Source organism: Moschus berezovskii, chromosome 2 (assembly GCF_049115385.1).
Source record: "Moschus berezovskii isolate FMDL1 chromosome 2, NW_MosBer_1.0, whole genome shotgun sequence".
Taxonomy (NCBI): domain Eukaryota; kingdom Metazoa; phylum Chordata; class Mammalia; order Artiodactyla; family Moschidae; genus Moschus; species Moschus berezovskii.
The window spans coordinates 77,769,083-77,791,519 of NC_142461.1; the positions used below are offsets into that span (position 1 = coordinate 77,769,083).

General features: G+C 38.0%; 1 protein-coding gene across 1 annotated transcript in view; it reads left to right on the forward strand.

Moving 5' to 3' along the window:
- THSD7B (thrombospondin type 1 domain containing 7B) overlaps positions 1-22,437 on the forward strand; it is a 953,717-nt gene that overhangs the window by 674,643 nt on the left and 256,637 nt on the right. Inside the window, exon 14 of the mRNA XM_088842327.1 lies at positions 14,680-14,858. Coding sequence (XP_088698453.1) covers positions 14,680-14,858 — 179 coding nt within the window. The remainder of the gene's footprint in view (positions 1-14,679; positions 14,859-22,437) is intronic.

Sequence of the window (22,437 nt, forward strand, 5' to 3'; positions counted from 1 at the left end):
TCTTTTCCCATAATGATAAACTATCCAGGCTTTATTCCAGTCTTAACCAATCAATGAATGATGTGAATAGCCTGTTATGGCACCTGTGCTGCAGTATGATTATTAGGTAGATAGTAAGAGAGTATTAATATAATTTACCAAAAAGAAAACCAACAACAACACTAAGAACAATAACATTAACAAAATAAGGAGAAATATACCAAAACAATAATAGCTGCGAGCCTTTGAACTCGATATTTTCTCCTTCCAACTGCTTTTTACTTTTGCTTTCCATTTCTATACCTCTACATTTATAATTGTACTGTTGACAACTCTCAGATTTTTAGTCTTATATATGGAATCAATGCTAGAACAAAATTTTTAGGTCTGCTGTCTGTATATTATGTCCCTGGAGTTCTGCTTAATCCAGGTGTGGGTTGGTTTCACCTGATTATTTCTAACAGCTCCAAGACAAAAATTCACACCTTAAAATATCTTAGTTTGTACTGTCTCAATCCTCTTAAATGATAAGACTTGAGGATTTTGTCTCCTTTCTTTTTCTGAATCATCTTTTGGGACACTGGAAGGATGAATGCAGACATGTTAACTCCAGATGGCATACTCAGCACATTCTTGGACCAGAGTTACACTCTGAAAGTGTCTATTTGATGATGATTGTGAGGAAAGGAAAGTGAAAGTCACTCAGTCATGTCCAACTCTTTGCAACCCCATGGACTATTCAGTCCATGCAGTTCATCAGGCTAGAATACTGGAGTGGTTAACCTTTCCCTTCTCCAGGAGATCTTCCCAACCCAGGGATCAAACCCAGGCCTCCTACATTGCAGGCGTATTCTTTACCAGCTGAGCCTCAAGGGAAGCCCAAGAATACTGGAGTGGGTAGCCTATCCCTTCTCCAGTGGATATTCTGGACCCAGGAATTGAACCAGTGTCTCCAGCATTGAAAGCAGATTATTTACCAACTGAACTATCAGGGAAGCCCTGATGATTGTAAAGAGATCCCCATAAAGCGAGGATGGTTGTGTACAGCATGAAGTAGAACAAAAGAAGCTGTCTTCAGTGCTTCCTGAATTCTATCTCCATATTTTGAACTTACTACCACCTGTTGAACATTGTAAAGTACAGAGTTTCATAATGGAGAGACACTGAAGCAGTAGATTATAGAAGTCCCTGTAAGTCATTTCAAAACAGCTGGAACTTTAATAAAGGAGCAGGATGGGGAAGAGAAGGAGGAACATGATTGGTTAGGACTGGGGATGATAATGTGCATCACTGTGAGATGATGGAGGTTCACTTAACTTATGGTAATAATCATTTCATGATGTATGTAAGTCAAATCCTATGTTTTATACCTTAAATGTATATAGTGCTGTATTTCAATTACATCTCACTAAAAGTAAAGGGAAAAATACACTTCTCTCACAGTGAAGGAGAAATAGATTTCTCACAAACTTACCCAGAACATTTGTAGTCTTGCTTCCCCAAGTTAAATTTTTTCAAAATATTTTTATTTTTAAAGTATAGTTGATTTGCAGTGTTGTGTTAGTTTCAGATGTGTAGCAGGGTGATTCAGTTATGCATACCTATTTCAAATGCTTTTCCACTATAGGTTATTACAAGATATGGAATTTAATTCCCTGTGCTAAGCAGTGGGTCCTTGTGGTTTATCTATTTTATCTGTACTAATATGTATCTGTTAACCCCAAGCTCCTAATTTCTCTCTCACTCCCTTAAGTTTTTAATGGATTATATCAAGTTGTATAGTCCCATATTCCCTTGGGATTTATCCCAACTGGGAATGTGAGGCAGAGAATACCACAATAAAGAAATTTAATTAGCAGAAATTGTAAAGCACAATACAGTCTGCTTGTTACTCGAATACTTCGAGTTTGCAATATGAAGCAAAGGATGACCATGGCTTATAGTTGTCATGCTGGATGGACATTGCAATAACAGATGCTGCAAGGTTATTAGGGGGAGACTTTTTCCAATAATAATGATAATACTTGACCTATATTGAGCATGTGTTTGCCTGACAGGTGCTGTGCTTTATCTTCACTCTCAATATGTTTTTCTTTAAAAATCTTATAACATCACTTCAGTCTCTAGTGGCCTTCAAGCTCTGTTTGTTCAATATTCTAAGTATTTCTATTATAATTGGCATGGGATTATTAGTTGTCATGTACCAAAAGATGATCATTACCTCTTCTGTTTGTTTGATCAACAGACAAAAATTCACATGCACACTTTCCTCATTCCCCTATGAAACAGAGGTCTGGGTCTTGATGTGAAAGTAGCTTTCTTGCAAAGACTCAGGATGTTGGATCTTCTCCTTTATGTGATTTCTCAAGTTGGGACTGTCTTCCTACCTGCCACCTCCATTTCATACACCAAAGATGATACTATAACTTCTTTGTAATGAATAAGAATAGTAGTCCATGCTGTTTGTTAAGTTGTTTCAGTCGTATCTGACTCTTTGCAACCCTATGGAACATAGCCTGCTGGGCTTCTCTTTCCATGGGGTTTCTCCAGGCAAAAATACTGAAGTGGGTTGCCATGCCCTCCTCCAGGGGACCTTCCCCACCCAGGAATCAAACATGCATCTCTTATGTCTTCCGTATTGGCAGGCAGGTTCTTTACCACTAGTGCCACCTGGAAATAGTAGTCCGTCCATGGGATTCTCCAGGCAAGAATACTGGAGTGGGTTGCCATTTCCTTCTCCAGGGGATCTTCCCGACCCAGGGATCGAACCCGGGTCTCCTGCATTGAAGGCAGACGCTTTAACCTCTGAGCCACCAGGGAAGCCCAAAAATAGTAGTAGCCATGGTTAATTCCGCATTCCAGACGCTCTAATGCACAAAGCAATTCTTTGAAGTTGGTAGTAATTACCTCCATCTGGCAGATGTGAAAGTTGAGACTTGAAGGGATTCAATGACAGCTGCAAATTAATACCACGAGTAGTAAGTGTCCTGGTTGACTTTGAAATTAGCTCTTTCCCATTTTCAGGCTGATGCTATTATCCAGCATGGCACCGTTCCTGTCTTATAGAAAGTGAGTGTTCACTGTGTGGTCAACACTGTTTAGAGCACTCAATTAGTCCTCATAATAATCTTATGCAGTGGGTACTATTACTACTCCCATTTTATAAATCTGATGTTGTAAACACTGTTGTGGAGATCTGGATGATAAATATGTTTAGCTTTGTGGCTCATACTGTTTCCATCACAGCTAGGCACCTCTGCTGTTTCAGTGGAAAAGTCACTGTACACAGCACTTAAATGACTGTGGCTCTATTCCCACAAAACTACTTTAAAAAGTCAATTTGGATTTGACCTGCAAGTCACAATTGTCCAATCTTTGTTTTAGATGATACACGTGAACCTTAGGACTTCACGGGTGGTCCAGTGGCTAAGAATCCATCTTGCAATGCAGGGGATGTGAGTTCAGTCTCTGGCAGGGAACTGGGATACCACATGCTGCAGGGCAAGTGGGTCCATGAGCCACAACTACTGAGTCCACAGACCACAGCTAGAAAATCTGTGCACTTCAACCAAGTTCCCTCAGGCTGCACCTAAGACTTGACCCCACCAAATAAATGAATATAACTTTTAAAAATGTTCCAAAAAAACTGAAGCTGAGAAAATTTAGCCACCCAGTGGCTCAGTGGTAAAGATTCTGCCTGCAGTGCAGAAGATGTGGATTTGATCCCTGTGTCAGGAAGATCTTCTGGAGGAGGGCACAGCAACCCACTCCAGCACTCTGGACTGGAAAACCCCATGCACAGAGAAGCCTGGCAGGCTACAATCCGTGGGGTCACAAAAGAGTTGGACACAACTTAGTGACTAAACAACAACAGAAGATTTAGATCAGTTCAGTTCAGTCGCTCAGTTAAAATGGGGGATAGGCCTAGGAAGACATGATATCCAAGGTCAAACCATCATCCAGGTGTTAACACTTTTTCTTACCATAGTCTTTATTCCTCTCTCTAATAGGTTGAATTTTATCCCCCAAAATATGTTAAATACATTAAAGTCCTAGCCTCCAGTACCTGTGAAGGTGACCTAATTTGCAACCAAGGTGTTTGCAGATACAATTAAGACAAGGAAATTAAGATGAGAGCATCCTGGATTTAGGGTGTACTCTAAATCCAATGACTGACATCCTTCTAAGAGGAAGGAGAGGGAGGTTTGAGGCATAGGCACTCAGGGAAAACGACCTTGTGAAGAGGAGACAGCGACTGAGGGTGTGCTCCCACAAGCCAAGGAATGCCTAGAGTCATCAGGAGCAGGAAGGGCAAGGAAGGGGGTTTTCTCCCACAGACTTTGCAGGGAGCACAGCCCTGCTGCTGCTGCTGCTAAGTCACTTCAGTCGTGTCCGACTCTGTGTGACCCCATAGACAGAAGCCCACCAGGCTCCCCCATCCCTGGGATTCTCCAGGCAAGAACACTGGAGTGGGTTGCCATTTCCTTCTCCAGGAGCACAGCCCTACCAATACCTTAATTTCAGACTCCCAGCCTCCAGAACTATGAGAGGATATTTTCTGCTTTTTTAAGCCACCAAATTTGTAATTGTTGATTATGACAGCCCCAGGAATTGAATAAGCTCTTTTCTGTCACTTTTTGTTCTCTCTTCTGAAAGACACTTCTGGTCACTCTTGAGACTTTCTCCTGATGTAAAAGGCCCTCTCTTTTTGTGAACTGGGATCATCCTCAGTTCCTTGACATGATTACTATAACTAGAAGATTATTTACTATTTCAGTTTTCTTCTAGGAAAATTAATTAAACATCTCATCCTTTCTTTGCATCTTCTTTTGTTCGTTTAGCAGTTAAATCATGAAATATCAGTAAATAAAATCATCAGATATCTGTTTGTCTATAGAAACCAAGAGAAACCTAAATGTAAATCTCTGGACTGGGTCCACCATCCATTAGGAGACAAATTTATTGGTGAGTGAAACAAATTCACCATTATCAGCATGCGGTATAAATCAAGGCTAGGAGTCCTATTTAATTTTACACCTTGGCGATATTTTAAAGGTTTTTTACAGTAACTTGCAAGGAGTTAATGTGCTATGAATTCATTCCAGTACATTGATTTCTGTATTAGCTCAGTGAAAGATGCAATTCTTTGGCAAAAGCAAAGTTTTGGAGGTAAATTTGATTGGTCATGTAATCCATAATTTAGAGTCTTTAATAACAACTTATTTCATTGTTCATGGATAAAAATTGCTGTCTGAGTGACCCAACATTCCAACAAATAAAAAGATAATTGATGTTTCATTCTGAAGTTTATTGTATGCACACCTCAGCACAGAATGAGCTTTGTTCTCTGCCCCAGGGCTTGCAGGACGGTGGCACTGAATGAGGATGTTGTCATCTGCCTCTGTATAGGTATTCATTCTGTAGGAGGTATTTTTGATGCCCCTTTGTTGCCACCTTTAGGAATTATGTTTAAATGCTGTTGCTCGTAAAATGCAGGTTACTGATGGCCATAGAACTCAATCCACTCAGTGACGCTTAAACTTCAGGACCTCTCTCTTGCATGCACCTTTTCCGAGGTGGAGCTTTCTAGGTAGACTCCTCCTGTATTCCTTTATGTGATCAGATATGGAATGGGTTAAAAGAGATTGGAGACCTGGAGTCCGGGTAAGGAGTCATTATAATAGTCCAGGTGAGAGATAATGAGCATCTGGCCTTGGCTGGTGGAAGCAGACTTGGAAAGACAGAGATGGACTCAAAACACAATTGATTTACTGATCCAGTAAAAAACTGCTCATTTTGTCAATGTTATCTTAGCCTTTAATTTATATGGAAATGATCTGGAATGAGAAATGGCACCCAAATTTGAAAATTATTACCCTATAATTTTTCTGCTTAAGCATCTTTACAGAATTATGTTCTCTATCAATCACTAGCACCAAAAACAAGATAAGGAAAAAACATTTTTACCTTGCTATATAGCTTTTGGTGTGGTGAAATATTAATATGTTGCTTGTATTATATTTTTCCAAAAACTCCTGCTTATTATATTTTCGACCGTATGTATTAAAGAGAATTTTAAAAAAGGACATGCATTTTACATTTTTATTTTCACAAGAGAAAATTGAATGATTTTATTCCAGATCACATAAGGTCAGACCTTGATTTATAATCCATATCACTAGTCCTTTTTTAAAATAATAAATTATACATTTTCCTGAAATACATATCTATAGGCTCAACTTTTGCAAAGTCACATTCTCATTGGATGGTGCTGCCAGACTGTGCTAACTGCTGATACAATTTAATCTTATTTTCCTAGGACATTATGTATAGATGCTCAAACTACTCTAAATATTTGTCCCATAGTGCTCTTTACTTGATCTTCTGAAGATATACTTTCTTATGCCACTATTGATGCGTTAGGATAAGATAGGTTATGGTATGGTAACAAATGAAGCCAACAGTTTCAAAATCCCAGAGACTGAAAGCCATTAAGATCGTTCAGTATCCGTGTCCATTGTGCATCGGCTGGTGTTTTTGGACCCCCTGGTATATAGAAACAAAGAGGGGGACAAATTATACTCCAGCTCTCTTCTATTAAAAATAACTCATTACTGAATTAATTTACTTGGTTGCTCCTGATCTTAGTCGCAACATGTGGAATCTAGTTCCCAGACCAGGGATTGAACCTAGGTCCCCTGCACTGGAAATGTGGAGTCTTAGCCACTCGACCACTAGAGAAATCCCTGCATTTGAGCTCCTAAAGCTGCCACCTGGAAACAACACACTTCACTTCTATTTACACTTCACAGGATAAAGCAAGAAGATCACATCTCAATTCTAGAGTCAGGAAATTGTAATCATGCCATGTGTCCAGAAGCAAAACCAAAAATATTTGGAGAACAGCACTGATGATGTGACAAGAATAACAGTATCTCAGATGTGCTCTGAGATCAGCTTTCAGAACTTTGAAAGAAAATGTAAATTACTGATTGTTGTAATTTGAGTCAAGATTTTCTAAGGGCAAGGAGATGTCATGAGAGGACTTTATACAGGCTCTTGCAGCCACAGTCCTGCAAATTACCCAGTAATATTGTCTTGTCTACAATCTCCAGCTTTGCAGTGTTTCAAATGCCAAGTTTATTATGTGGTTAAGCGTTCAGTCACTTTAATTCTAACAGCATTTATTTGCAGTAATGATTAAACCTGCTTTGGTACATACAGTCCTAACTGAACAGTTCAAATGGTTCTGTGTCTAGTGTTTCATTTGTCCTAACATCCTTAATATCTTCTAAGAGCAAAATATCTCTTCTGTCTGCCTAGAGGAGCCAGATACAAGGCTATTAATGCTGTAACTCTGTCTATATGAACACCTGCAGACACCATCTATATTAAATTGCCTGCGTAATTCAATTTAGAAGATCAGTTCTTTATATGACTTGGTTGATTGATTAAATTGACACTGATCCATTTACTTTGAGTAAGTGAACCAGGTTGAGCAATTAGTCAAAAACCTGTGCTTCCTGAAAAAATGTGTCAATCTTTTATTTTCATGTGATATACTTAGACAGTTGAAGCCAGAATTCGATACCTCAGATTGTTGTATAATTTATATATATTATTTGTATCATATAATTAAACTCATTGATTATATATTATGTGTTTTGGGGTTTTTTTCTTATTTATGAGACTTGCTTTCTAGCAAAATGCAAATTTCTTTAGGGCCAGAGTTGATTTTCTGATTTGTCACTCTAGAACCAAAGAGAACATTCTGGCGTTACATAATACATAATAATGATTTTTACCTACTTGATTGTGAGCTGTGTATCTCCATCAAGTCTGGATTCAAGTTCCCTTTCTAATTCTAACCAGTCTATAAGTGGAAGCTTTTGACCTTAATGACTTTCAATAGCTTTTCATCTGAAAGTTCACCAATAAATTATATTTTTAATTGAGAAAACTAGTTGACATTTATATGATTTTCTATCTGGTAGATGGAATAAAATTTAATACATAATTATACTGTGAAATATTTGACTTTTTGGGAATCCAGAAAACTTTTTCCTTAATGTGATTATTAGAACTTTGTATGACTTCTTATTTAGCTGTATTCAGGTTATCTGATAAGGTTATGGATCCAAATAAGCTACTTTGTTATTTGCAGTACCATAACCATCTTTTATAATGGTTAATATTAGAGAGTCTGTGCCAATGGGTTTTCATATATGCAGTAAAGATAGTCTTCTACCAGTAGGGAGTATATTTTCAAAACTGTTCTTTTTATTGTTGCTATTGTTATTCAGTCGTTCAGTTGTGTCTGACTCTTTGCAACCCCATGGACTGCAGCACGCCATGCTCCCCTGTCCTTCACTATATCCTGGAGTTTGCTCAAACTCATAACCATTGAGTCGGTGATGCCATCCAACCATCTCATCCCCTGTTACCCCCTGCTTCTCCTGCCCTCAATCTTTCCCAGCACCAGGATCTTTTCCAATGAGACAGCTCTTCCCATCAAGTGACTCTTCACATCAGGTGGTTCTTCGCAGCAGCTCCAAAGTATTGGAGCATCAGCATCAGTCCTTTCAGTGAATATTCAGGGTTGATTTCCTTTAGGATTGACTGGTTTGATCTCCTTGCTGTCCAAGGGACTCTCAAGAGTCTTCTCCAGCACCACAGTTCAAAAGCATCAATTCTTCCATGCCATAAGTCAAAATTTTAAAGGAAGAAACAATGATATTTTAGGTGCTTTCCAACTGTTCCCCTCTCAGGCCTCCAGATGCCTAAACAAGGTTGGGCCCACTTTTGAAAGACTGTATCTTTGAAAGAATGTAACTGCTCTTCATGAGCAGTATTCTCAGTTGAAAATATAAACGCACAACAGTAAGCTGGCACTTCAGTTCACACTACCTAGCCACATGCTAATGGACTGAGATTTTAAACAGGTGTTTGTCAGTGTTTCCCTTGAGAACGATGACAAAACATTGATCTGATTTCTCAAATTCTTTCCTGTGATAATATTAAAACATCTGCCCCCATGCTTTCCCCACCTTTCCTGAAGAATATCTAAACCATTCTGACTTAAGTCATCACAAACTTTTAAGTACGATATATTTTGCTAGATAAATGATAGGACTAAAATGTATAAATAAATCTTTAAATATGGACAAATGAAGACATGATATCATTCAAATTCACCAAGTTCTCCCAGATCTTCACTTTGAACTGGGGAAGAGATGAGCAACATTTTATTTTTGGTAGTGTGTTTTCATTCTTTTAGTAGTGTTAGTCAATGGAACATTCACTGTCTAGGCAGATGTTTGCTATTACTTTACACAGTAGGAAAACATAAGTAAGTTAACCTAGGTTATTTCCTCAGGCTTAATATCATCAATATTTCCTTCTTTCACATCTTCCAAAACAAGATTTTCAGGGGGCAGTGAGAGGTGTGAAGAGGAAGTGTTAGTACTTGAATGCTAGAAGAAAAATATTCACAGCACATAATATCCTGAGAAGTGGTCTTATCAGTGAGGCCATTATATTTAGAGAGCTGTGTTTTCACCTACATCTATTGAACTAACCTAAAGAGCAATATGTGAGGGTTAGTAATATAGATTCAAGCCAGGTTCCTGGGCTTCAGCCCTATTGGGGGTAAGTCATTAAATTCCTCCAGCTATAACATACAGATTATATTAATAGATTTTATTCAGCTCATCTTTCTCTGTAATATCAATAGATACTTTTTGAATACCTACTATGTACAATGTATATGGCTTATAAAATCACTATGTTGGTTGCATTCTCTGATAATTTTGTAATAACTCAATTTCATATGCATCAGTTCAGTCACTCAGTCGTGTCCGACTCTTTGCGACCCCACGAATCACAGCACGCCAGGCCTCCCTGTCCATCACCAACTCCCGGAGTTCATTCAAACTCATGTCCATCGAGTCGGTGATGCCATTCAGCCATTTCATTCTCTGTCGTCCCCTTCTCCTCCTGCCCCCAATCCCTCCCAGCATCATAGTCTTTTCCAGTGAGTCAACTCTTCGCATGAGGTGGCCAAAGTATTGGAGTTTCAGCTTTAGCCTCAGTCCTTCCAATGAACACCCGGACTGATCTCCTTTAGAATGGACTGGTTGGATCTCCTTGCAGTCCAAGGGACTCTCAAGAGTATTCACCAAAGCATCAGTTCTTCAGTGATCAACTTTCTTCATACAGATAACTAAAGTAGAACACGAAGGCATCCACAGGCCAAGTAATATGTTGGTCCAAGCAACATATTCTGCTTATAAATTATAGTGTAAAATATTTTTGGTAGAAAAAGTGCTTCTTTCATAGCAATTGGATTTAGATTTATGAATGTTGCCAATGCAGCTAGTCTGTGGTATGTTTTATGGAAATGAACTTTTAAAACATTATTGAAGTTTCCATAGTCAGAAATTGGAATTCACTTATGGAGGGTTAACTTATAGGTAGTCACATTTGATCATATTCTGCTACCAACAGTTGTAGGTATTATGTAGATATAACTAATACTTTCAATTATAAGAAAGGTATAAAACTATGCAGTTATTAATCATTCTTAGTATGGTCTTTCCTTTGGAGTATACTCTAGCATGCAAATAACTTCTGAAAAATAGATGTCACTGTTGCTCAGATCTGTTGAATTTCAGAATTATATTTTACTCATTGAATTTATGACCTTGACTTTCATAGAGATCCTCTGGGTTCATGTCTTATCACAGGAAAAAAATAGGAAAAACATATCACTAAGAGGCCCTGTAATTAAAAATCTTTCAATATGTAAATATAGATGATATTTATTTTAAGTCTCCTTGATTTAAAAGAGCATCTAATTCAAAGTCTGCTTTAAAATAGAATCTAAATAGACCCAAATAATAATAATTTATTTATATGAAGTCTCCTGAAATTTCATATTTGAAGCATTTGCACAATGAAAGTTAATTTCACCTAATTACGAGTCTGCTTTTTTCACTCAGTAGCAAATGGAATCATTTTGTGACTCAGTTTCTCTAGAAAACCAAGTGATGCCTATGGCCTCTAGTTAATCCTACAGTTAGCATTTTGTATATACCTAGTACTAAATTAATAATCAAAACTCCTTAGTAATGACTGTACAATTATAGCTATGATAAACAATAGAGAATGTTAACAATCCCAAATAGAATTTGTTTTCAACCTCGGAGGGATCCTTCTTGATGACTTAGGTGTTTAAAATGTGTTCTTTCTTATCAGTGAATTTTATTTGGGGAATGTACAATCATTCTAGTATTAATGCACGAGAAATATAACTCTAAAATTAGTGAGAGAGTGTAGACAGCAGGTGGTGAAAAGATGGCTTATTTAGGAACATGAGTATCTTTTCCATTGTGATATGAAAATAGGAGAAAAATGTGGAAGTTCATACAAATATAGTCATAGAAAATTAAAAGAGTTCGTACTCATTCCTATTTCTTCTGAAAAAGAACAGATCTTAAAAGTTTAAAGATAGGAGAGAAGGTTTGGTAAAGCTGTCATGTGGAATGGAAGTGAGAAGAAAATTCAGAAGAATCACCAAGCAGTGTGGCATTAGCACTGCCTTACTCTCCACTTGGTTTCCAGTATTAAGCACAGAGTAGGAATGTAGTTGGACCAATTTAGATCTGAAGTTTTGCCAGACTGGACATGGCAGAGGAGTGATGGGGCCAGAAGGTCAACTGTACTTCAACAGAGTAGTTGAAGTGTGTGTGTGTGTTAGTCGCTAAGTTGTGTCCAATTCCTTGCGACCCCATGGACTATAGCATCTGAGCCACTAGGGAAGTAAGGAAAGCTAAACTGGTTAGAGGAAGAGCAGAGTGTTTTCATGAAGAAAGGCATAAATATTATTGGAGAAGATGAAGTAGTCTATGGGGAAATATTTCAAGATATAGGAGAGGGAAGGACAGGAGGAAAACAAGTCAGGGAGGTTGTTCTGAGACTAGGTTACACATTAGAATTCTCTGGGGATCTTTGAAAACTACCATTGCCTAGGTCCCATCCTCTGAGATTTGGTTGAATTAGTCCATAGTATAATCTGGCCAATGGGAACATATTTTGTGGCCAAAGTTGAAAATCTTTGTTTAGAGCCACTTATGAAGAATCTTGGAGAAGGCAATGGCACCCACACCAGTACTCTTGCCTGGGAAAATCCCATGGATGGAGTAGCCTGGTAGGCTGCAGTCCATGGGGTCGCTAAGAGTCGGACACGACTGAGCGACTTCACTTTCACTTTTCACTTTCATGCATTGGAGAAGGAAATGGCAACCCACTCCAGTGTTCTTGCCTGGAGAATCCCAGGGACGGGGGAGCCTGGAGGGCTGCCGTCTATGGGGTCACACAGAGTCAGACACAACTGAAGCGACTCAGCAGCAGCAGGATAAGAATCCTGTAGTTTTTGCAAACTGGTTGTCACTTTATTTTCAAGACAATAGAGAATCAGCAAAGGTTATAAAAGGACTAGTGTAAATTATTATGTATTTTAGAAAAGTAACTTTTTCTTCAGAGTGACTGACCGATACCAAAGAGAATCATTAGGAGAAAGGGAGACTCGTGGAGAGAATATTTCAGTATTCTGGGTCAGAAAGAGTTGAACCAGGGATAAACCAGAATTATAGAGTAGGGGACATTGTTGTGATGCTTCAACATAAGAACTAATTAGTATATGTGTAAAATGATGGAGGCTGGTCTAAAGTAACTGAAATTTTTTTTTATTTTGGATAATCTGTTAGCTTTCAATTGTTGCATGACAATTTAACATAGACATAGCACTTCAAAACATGTATTATCTCACAGTTTCCATGGGTCAGGAGTACAGCCATGGCCTCTGTAAATTCTTTGCTGAAGAGTCTCACCAGACTGTAATCAAGTTGTGAGTCAAATTTAATGCTCTGCAGAGGTGTGATTGAGGGAAACTCCTCTTCCAAGCTCCTTTGTAATTGTTGGCAGAATCATCTTCATGTATTAAAACCTGCACATCTGAGACCCCTGTTTTCTTGCTTGCTGAGAGCCAAGGGCTGTCCTCCGGCCCTAAAAGCTGCCTGTAATCCCCTGCCCTGCGGCCACAGTACAGGCATTTTATAGCTCATATATCTGCTTCTTTAAGACTAGTAGGAGAATTTTGTTCTACACACACACAGACACAGAGCCAAAAGGCCTAACCACTCTTTTAAAGATTTTCACCTGATTAATTCAGGACCCCTCAAAATAATCTTCCTTTAGGTTAATTCAAAATTTGGCATATTAGTAATATCTGTGCACTCCCTTCCCTTTTGCTACATACCGTAATCTAATCACAGGTCTTGCCCAAATTCAAAGGGAAGAGATTATACAGGTATATAGACCAGTATGAGCTTCCCTGGTGGCTCAGACGGTAAAGCGTCTGCCTGCAATGCGGGAGACCTGGGTTCAAGCCCTGGGTCGAGAAGATCCCCTGGAAAAGGAAATGGCAGTCCACCCCAGTACTCTTGCCTTGAAAATTCCAGGTCTGAGGAGCCGGGTAGGCTACAGGCCATGGAATCACAAAGATGGACAAGACTGAGAGACTTCATACACCAGTATACAGAAATCAGATATGTTGCAGTTAATTATGGTGAGGAATATAAGAAAATTAGAATGTTCTAGGAGAAAACTGTTGACCTCAGCTTTAGACATGTTAAATTTGAGGGTAATCGGGCATCCGAGTGGATCAGTAGGTGGCATAGAACTTATTGGAGAGATAGAAATTGGGAATACATACCTGGTAATGATCTGCAGCTGCTACTGCTAAGTCACTTAAGTCGTGTTCCACTCTGTGTGACCCCATAGACGGAAGCCCACGAGGCTCCCCCATCCCTGGGATTCTCCAGGCAAGAACACTGGAGTGGGTTGCCATTTCCTTCTCCAATGTGTGAAAGTGAAGTCGCTCAGTCATGTCCGACCCCTAGCGACCCCACAAACTGCAGCCCACCAGGCTCCTCCATCCATGGGATTTTCCAGGCAAGAGTACTGGAGTGGCTTGCCATTGCCTTCTCCGAATGATCTGCAGAGGTGATGGTTAATCAGAGAAAGACTGTAGCAAGAAGTAGGCTGAGGACAGGAATAAGAGCTAGTAAAGGTAGAACATCTGCAATTGTATTTCAACCCTCACCTTTTGATTCCAGTCCAGAATCTCATGTACAACCTTTCACTATTCCTCTTTTTTTCTTTCAGTAGTATCCTGCTGTTCCTAATCCGTGTTTCAGTCCTTGCCCTCCTCCTACCTTCAAGTCACACTACATAGCAGTGAAACTCAAGATCTTTCTTTGTAAAAGCATTGAAGATCGAAAGCACTGATATTGACTATATTATGCTCTCTGTTCTGCTAAAGGAAATGTAGATCTAGTGCAGGGGGAGATAGTACCATCATTAACCCTGAGCTGCTTTATTTCTTCTTATCAGAAAGCAAGACTTTGCACTTTTCCATTCTTCCTTCCTCAATCCCAGATTTGCCTATGAAGTAAGCAGATGGCACAAATTTGGAATGGAGAAGTAATCATATGTATCTCTCTTGGAAATCTTTTGTCTATTTATTGAAACCCCTGCAGCAATATTGTTAGCCAATCTGATCTCTAATAATGGAAACAAAGTAAATTTGATCAGTACATTTTGATCAGACTTTCTTTACTTCTTTTAAATCTTTTCCAGGCTATATTCAAGAAGAATGTGTCATTCCTTGCCCATTTGATTGCAAGTTAAGCGACTGGTCAAGTTGGGGGTCTTGCAGTTCATCTTGTGGGATTGGAGTGAGAATTCGATCAAAATGGCTGAAAGAAAAACCTTACAATGGAGGTCGCCCATGTCCCAAATTGGATCTTAAGAATCAGGTAAAGTACATGAAACAACAAATACAGAGCTGAAAAAGTATCTCCTTTATTATTTCCTATTGAAATTGAAGTCATTATCTTGTTATAAATAGCTCATAAAAAGTTATTAGTTCAGAAGAGTGGATAAGAGGGTAGAAATTAATATAATAGAATTAGTAATAGAAGTTTTGCCCACTCCTAGGCATTGCCAAGAACAACTTGGTAATATTAGCTATAATGATGTTTACAAAAATTAAATCCAGTTGGTTTTTAAATTATCTTGAAATGTTATTTGATTAATCATATTTTAAAAGGTTTGTGTGTGTATGTGTATATAATAATGTTGGGAGAATGTCATTACTTTATGGCTATAGATATAATTAGCGGTCTCATCTGCATACTCCAAAACTGGTGTTCTGTTTTTCCTTTACCTAACTCTTCATCCTAATTTTCTTTGTTCCTAATCTTGTCAGTGTTTTCACAGCTCTTTTTGTCTCTTCTGAGCTATTTTTCTACCTTTTCCCCCTAAATCAAAGTTGTTCTCATAAATGGAACCTAAAGCATACACTGTCATGTAGATACCAAATAAAATTGCCATCTTAATCAAAGTTGATTAGAATATTTCATTTAGCTTTACCCATACAACAGAAACTAACATTTAATTAAGAATTATGATAGAGAACTCAAATTTCTCCCATGATTGCATACTGCTATTATACATGGACTGATATATACATTTTAATTATTTGAGTAGGTGAAGTACAAGATGACAGTTGTTAATAAGTTCTTTATTCTTAAGTGAAGTGTGTCTTAAACATGGGCCTGCAGATCCTTTATGACTCTGAAACTTTTAGCAGAATAGCTACACAGGCTTCTGTTACTAAGTCTGTTTGTTTCTTCCCTCTAATCCCCATTTTGATCAGACTTTCTATAGAGATTGCTTAATGGAAGGAAAATCCAATGTCTAGTTAATTAATATAAATAACATATCTAGTACTACTTCTATTTAGATATCATTTGTCATTTCAAGACTGACATCTCTAGCTGTTTTTGTAAGTTTTGATAAAAGATACATAACTTGCTGAAAATTATTATAATGGCAAAAGATGTTTGTTTTCTAAGACAGGGCAAAGTATTAGGCTAGTCTTGTTTTTTTTGAAGTTACATGGAGTAAAATGATGATCCTGGTTTCTCCATTCGAAGCAAATATAAAGCATATTGGGGAAAAACAATTCAGAGGATTACAAAATCCACACAAATTTTGTGGAAAAAAAGGAGAAAAAAACACAAGTACAACAGTTTGGGGAAGGGAAGGGAAGGGTGGGATATGATTAATGAAAACAGGACGGAAACAACCCAAGTAGGGGGAGTTTGAGGATAGAAACCTCAGTATGAAGAAAGGTATGACCCAGGTTGATGATCAGAAAGAGGACTTTGAAATGAATCCTCTGTCTGAAGACTAGTTTACCCTCCCTAGGGGATTTTCCAGGCATTTGAAGAAGGAAATAACTGCTAGGCATTTGTAATTATAAATAATGTGTGATAATTCTTTTGTCTCCTCAAAACCATAAAACAAGAAGCTTTTATAAAACTAGTGTTAAACACTAATTTTTATATGCTACTTTTATGAACTAGAAAATTATCCAGGAAGTAAAAGGACTTCATTTGAGCGCAGATCCCAAAACTGTATTCTTACTGTGTGTATGCAAATGTATCAAAAACTATCTATCAAATTTGAGAGTATGTATAAGATAAAGTACTTGTATCCCTGTTAGGACTTAAAGGAAACTTGTTCTAAACACTTAACTGATGTTAAGTTGTACCCTTAAGTAGTACACACTAAAAATTAATTCCATGTTCAAGAATAATTTAGATAAATCCCATATGTGAAAGCTAAGCAGATGGGCTTGTCTGCAGGAGCTGTTTCTAGCTTTTGCATTAGCATTTGGGAAGGAAATGGATAGCGTTCCAAAGACATTGGTTGTGCTGCTCAGAAGTGAATCCTGAGATTTAGTCATCAGACATCAAATTTAACATGGCATGTATTGTGATGCAAAGAGGTTTCAGGTATCTATATGTGGTTTAAACTTGAAAAACTTCATCCTAATCCATACTTGATATTTTAACATAATTGATCAAGATAGTAAATAATAAGCCCTCCCTCTCACTTAAAAGTCTATGAATGGCAAGGAAAAATGCTACTGTAAAAAATACTAAGCATAAAGAAAATTATCACTAGAGGCCTTAGCATACTTTTACTTAAAAGTGTATTTGTGGAAAGCTGTCTGTGGATTTCACTACATTTTTGCTCTTATGTATTGCAGACCACCCCTTTCTGTGTGTGTGTGTGTGTTATTTGTTAAAATTTGTTGAAGTTATCCACATTTTCTTAGTTCACTGAAAATAAATTGTCGGGAATTTTCATTATTTAAGAAATATTCCCCAGCTTCTATTATTTATGGCAGTTCTTCTACAGAAGAGCTCGCTATTTGTTTCCCTAAGCTGGAAATATGATCTAGGAGAGGTACACCCACTGAGGCTGTTTTGTAAAGTTCAATTTTACTACTGGCCTTAGGTTATTGGTCTTCTTTCCGATTGGTATTTAGGTCTCAATTTATTGTCCTATTTCTGGAACTAGACTAATATTCTCTTATGTATTCACCCATAAGAAAAAGCTTAAAAAATATAACCAAATTATAGCAGTGAGAAAAGTTCATATCTTTGGTACCTGTGCATAAAGAAGATTCAGTATATGACAGATTGAGCCTAACACAGCATTTGTAAAAATATTGAACTTTCTTATGTGTGTGTATTATATATACTTATTATACACACATATATGTATACATACATATATTATGTGCAAGCTGTGTAAATGTTAGTATACCTGCATGTACTTAGTCACTTTCCTCCTTTGTTTCGTTTTAGAACATGGGGTCTTTCTGAGGGCAAGGGCTGTCTTTCTGCTTTCGTAACTCATTCTAGCCCTGGTACACCATCCAGTGAATTGTCAAATTATATTCTATGGGTGCTTTATTTGAAAAGAAGCTTTCTCTCTGGATGAGTGGGTGGCTAGCTCTATAGAAAGAATAAAATATATTTTAGAACTCTGGTCTCTTAAGCTGTGATTTGTCATTCGAATTCTCAAAAAGCCTTGAGCTCTTCAGGAAGACTTAAGAACTCCAAATTGTCCTAAAGAGTCGTTCACGATTTGCCTGAAAAATCCTGTGTTTGTATCTCCATTGAAATTTAACTCAGTGATATAAATGAAAGAGTTGATATTATGTACACAAGCTCATAAACTGCTCTGAGTCAGTTTGTGAAATCAATATTTATAATCTCTCATAAAAGGCCTCCTTTTTAAACTAAAACTTATCAACATGATAGCTCTTTCTCCAGAAGCACCAAAGTGACAGCAATACTTTGATGGTTTTCTGCTAAGTGTATTTGTGATGCTAAATAGCTCCAACATGCAGCTTACCCAAAGCTTTCATTTAGCTAGAAAACTTCTAAATAGTTTATTGAATTATCAGGTCAGTTGCCTGATGTCCTTGACTCTACTGTGCAAAATCAAATAGATAATATATTTTAATTTTTTACAATCTATAATGTAGTGAGTGGATTTAAGTGCACTTGTACTATATATTTTTGCTGTATTTTTCCTTTTGTAATTCTGCTTATTAGAAGATTAAATATGAGGACATTAAAGTTCCATTGGATTGACATTTCCCTTTATGTGTTCTTTACACAATTGAAAGCAAGGGAGGGGCATGAAATTCCATGTTGTTTATATGTTGCAAATCTGTGTGTTCAATGCGCATGAACAGAAATCTTACATTGGGATTCACTATCTATACTTTTTGAAAAATCTACCCTATCTATTTAAACACATTTTTGAAAGAGTTTTGATTATGTTTGCATTTGAATGAGAGGATATAAATTAAATGAATGTTTTCTAGAAACAATTTCTATTTTAAAGGTGTGTCTTTACCCCAAAGAGGTGGCCTAAATTTGTAAATGATGAGTATAATTCATTTTATTTTTCATAGCTAGGTAATGCTATTTTAAAGAATACTTTCTTTCCGAAGATAAACGGCTGTATTTTAGCAAGAGCATTTCTCCCTTAGAAGGCAACTTCGGATGCGAAAAGTTTTCCATAGAGAAGTAGCTTATGTTCATTTTAATATTGCTTCATTAATTATTAGTAGCATGTTGGGATGTGGAAAGAGGATAACTGTCATTCAATCTGAATGTTTGTTTACCCAGAAAAATATGGCTACACTTAACACTTAATTTGATTTAGCCAATTTTGGCCTCTTGGTTCCTTTGGACCTGCCCAACTTCCACTCATCCTAACCTAGTCCAAATCATTCTTGGCAGAGTTCTGCTCACTCTGGATTTGGCAGGAGCCCCAGACTGTACTGGAGCAAGAAGTCATCTTCTTGAGCATTAATATGGAAGGCCCACACTGATCCATGATCAAGTACATTCAGGTGTACTGTTCTTGCATAGGGAGGTAGGGGTTGGTGATTGATTATATCTTTGATAAGAACTCTTTTTAATTATGAAATATCATAGGTCACAAAAGAAAGAGATGCAGGTGATTTATTTCTTAGGGTTACTTGGGAGGATTTAATAAAGACAAAGATACTACTAAAACATTTCACCTTTCCCTGACATAGTAATTATTATAGCAGAGTCCAGATACACGTCACCCCATCTCATAGGCAGAGTGAAATGATTCCTGAAGGCTGGTGTTCATCCATTCATATCCTTTTTAGCTGTCTGCCAATCTAAATGCTGTGCTTTCTACTTGTGACAAACCACTAACTGAGCTGAGTAGAGCTTGCGGGAGACGCGATCTTTCATTTTTGTTCTTGTCCTGTCGCCATTTCCAAGCAAAAAAAAAAGAAAAAATCATTTTTTCCTTCTCAAGAGCTTCCTCTCCCCCCTATACTTGTATCTACATATACCCTATTGTTGCTTATTCCAGAAGGACTGCCCCTCAGACTTGTTGAAATCTTAAGCAACGTTGATCATGTTTCTTGAGAACTGCAAGTGTCACTCATGAGAAGCAGTTGTCCTCTATATGTTGTCCGTTCTCTTGCATTTTCTGTGTTTTTTAATGCTAGACATTGCCGCTCTGCACATACTCAAACTCATTTTTAGTTTTTATGTAAGAGATTCCTATGTACCTCTAGAAAGATCTCTACTAAGTTGGCTTGACAAATTTCCCTAATGCTGTTGCTAGGCAGGGTTTCCAGGATTGGCAGGAGTTAGCTATAAAATCGTGAAATGGGCAAATTTTGTCAAATTTTGTCTTTGGAACACTTTCAAATGTGCTCATATTATTCCTAGTCCCTTAACTCCTGAATTTCTGAAATATTATATTAGGTAATATTAGCCTCACATTGGAGACGGCAATGGCAACCCACTCCAGTACTCTTGCCTGGAAAATCCCATGGACGGAGGAGCCTGGTGGGCTGCAATCCATGGGGTCTCAAAGAGTCAGACACGACTGAGCGCCTTCACTTTCACTTTTCACTTTCATGCATTGGAGAAGGAAATGGCAACCCACTCCAGTATTGTTGCTTGGAAAATCCCAGTGACAGAGGAACCGGGTGGGTTGCTGTCTATGGAGTCACACAGAGTCGGACATGCCTGAAGCGACTTAGCAGCAGCAGCCTCACATCATCTGTATTGGAAATTTTGCAAAACTGACTTCTTAACCAAGTACTCAAGTAGAAGTCCTCAAGTACTTTTCTAGAAAAAAGTATTGGCAGAATCTACTTTTCAGATCTTTCCCAAATCATCCTACCTTTTAAGTTTTGAATGTAAATTGGAAAATTCCCTCCTCCTGTCATGCATTAAAAATATGACTTTAACCACAAGCATTAAGAAAGTTAAGCCATGTACTGATGGGATTTTTGCTGCGTGTGCATGCTCAGTCATGTCTGACTCTTTGCAACCCTGCCAGCCTCCTCTGTCCATTGGATTTCCCAGGCAAGAATACTAAAGTGGGTTGCCATTTCTTCCTCCAGGGCCTCTTCCCAATACAGGGATCAAAACCGAGTCTCCTGCCTTTCCTGCATTGGCAGGCAGATTCTTAACCACTGAACTACCTGGAAGCTCTTCTAAACATAGCCTACTTAAGACTCATTTCAAAGAAAGGTTCTAAATGGCACATTAATTTTCCAGTTCTTTTTTTTAATTGAGATATAATTAACATATAACTGTGTAAGTTTAAGATGTACAATGTGTGGATTTGATAAATGGCAACCCACTCCAGTACTCTTGCCTAGAAAATTCCATGGATGGAGGAGCCTGGTGGGCTACAGTCCATGGGGTCGCAAAGAGTTGAACACGACTGAATGACTTCACTTTCACTTATAGCATTAGTTAAAACACCTCTCACATCACTTAATCATCATTTCCTTTTTTGTGGTGAGAATAATTAAAACATAGACTCTTAGTCACTTGGAAATTTATAGTACAGCATCATGAGCTATAATCACTATGCTGTGCATTTGATCTCCAGGATTTATTTATCTACTAATTGTAAGCTTGTGCCCTCTAGATTTTTCAAGCTTTATCCCTTGATTGAATTACCAAAAAGCCAATTACCAAGGTCTTGACTAGATCCTCTGATCGATCCATGCAAAAACACTTGTTCAATCAAGATTTAGTATTTTCTACATGACTTAGTGCCAGGCTGGATGAAGCACAAGCTGTAATCAAAATTGCCAGGAGAAATATCAATAACCTCTGATATTCAGATAACACCACCCTTAGGGCAGAAAGTGAAGAGGAACTAAAGAGCCTTTTGATGAAAGTAAAAGAGGAGAGTAAGAAGGCTGGCTTAAAACTCAACATTCAAAAAACTAAGATCATGGCATCCAGTCCCATCACTTCATGACAAATAGATGGGTAACAATGGAAATAGTGACAGACTTTCTTTTCTTGAGTTCCAAAATCACTGCAGATGGTGACTGCAGCCATGAAATTAAAAGACACTTGCTCCTTGGAAGAAAAGCTATAACAAACCTAGACAGCATATTAAAAGGCAGAGACATTACTTTGCCAACAAATGTCCATCTATTCAAAGCTATGGTTTTTCCAGTAGTCATTTGTGAATGTGAGAGTTGAACCATAAAGAAGGCTGAGTGCCAAAAGATTGATGCTTTTGAACTGTGGTGTTGGAGGAGACTCTTGAGAGTTTCTTGGCCTAAGGAGATCAAAGCAGTCAGTCCTAAAGAAAATCAATCCTGAATGTGGTTAGTTGAGAATAGTCAGCGGTTAATGAGTCATTGGAAAGTCTGATGCTAAAGCTGAAGCTCCAGTACCCTGGCCATCTGATTTGAAGAGCTGACTCGTTAGAAAAGACCCTGATGCTGGGAAAACCTGAAGGCAGGAGGAGAAAGGGACAGCAGAGGACAAGGTGATTCAATGGCATCACTGACTCAATGGACATGAGTTTGAGCGAGCTCCAGGAGATGATGAAGGACAGAGAAGCCTGGAGTGTGGCAGTCCATGGGTCTCAAAGAGTTGGACATTACTGAGCAACTGAACAGGAAAAAGAACATGACTTAAGAGTCAAGAT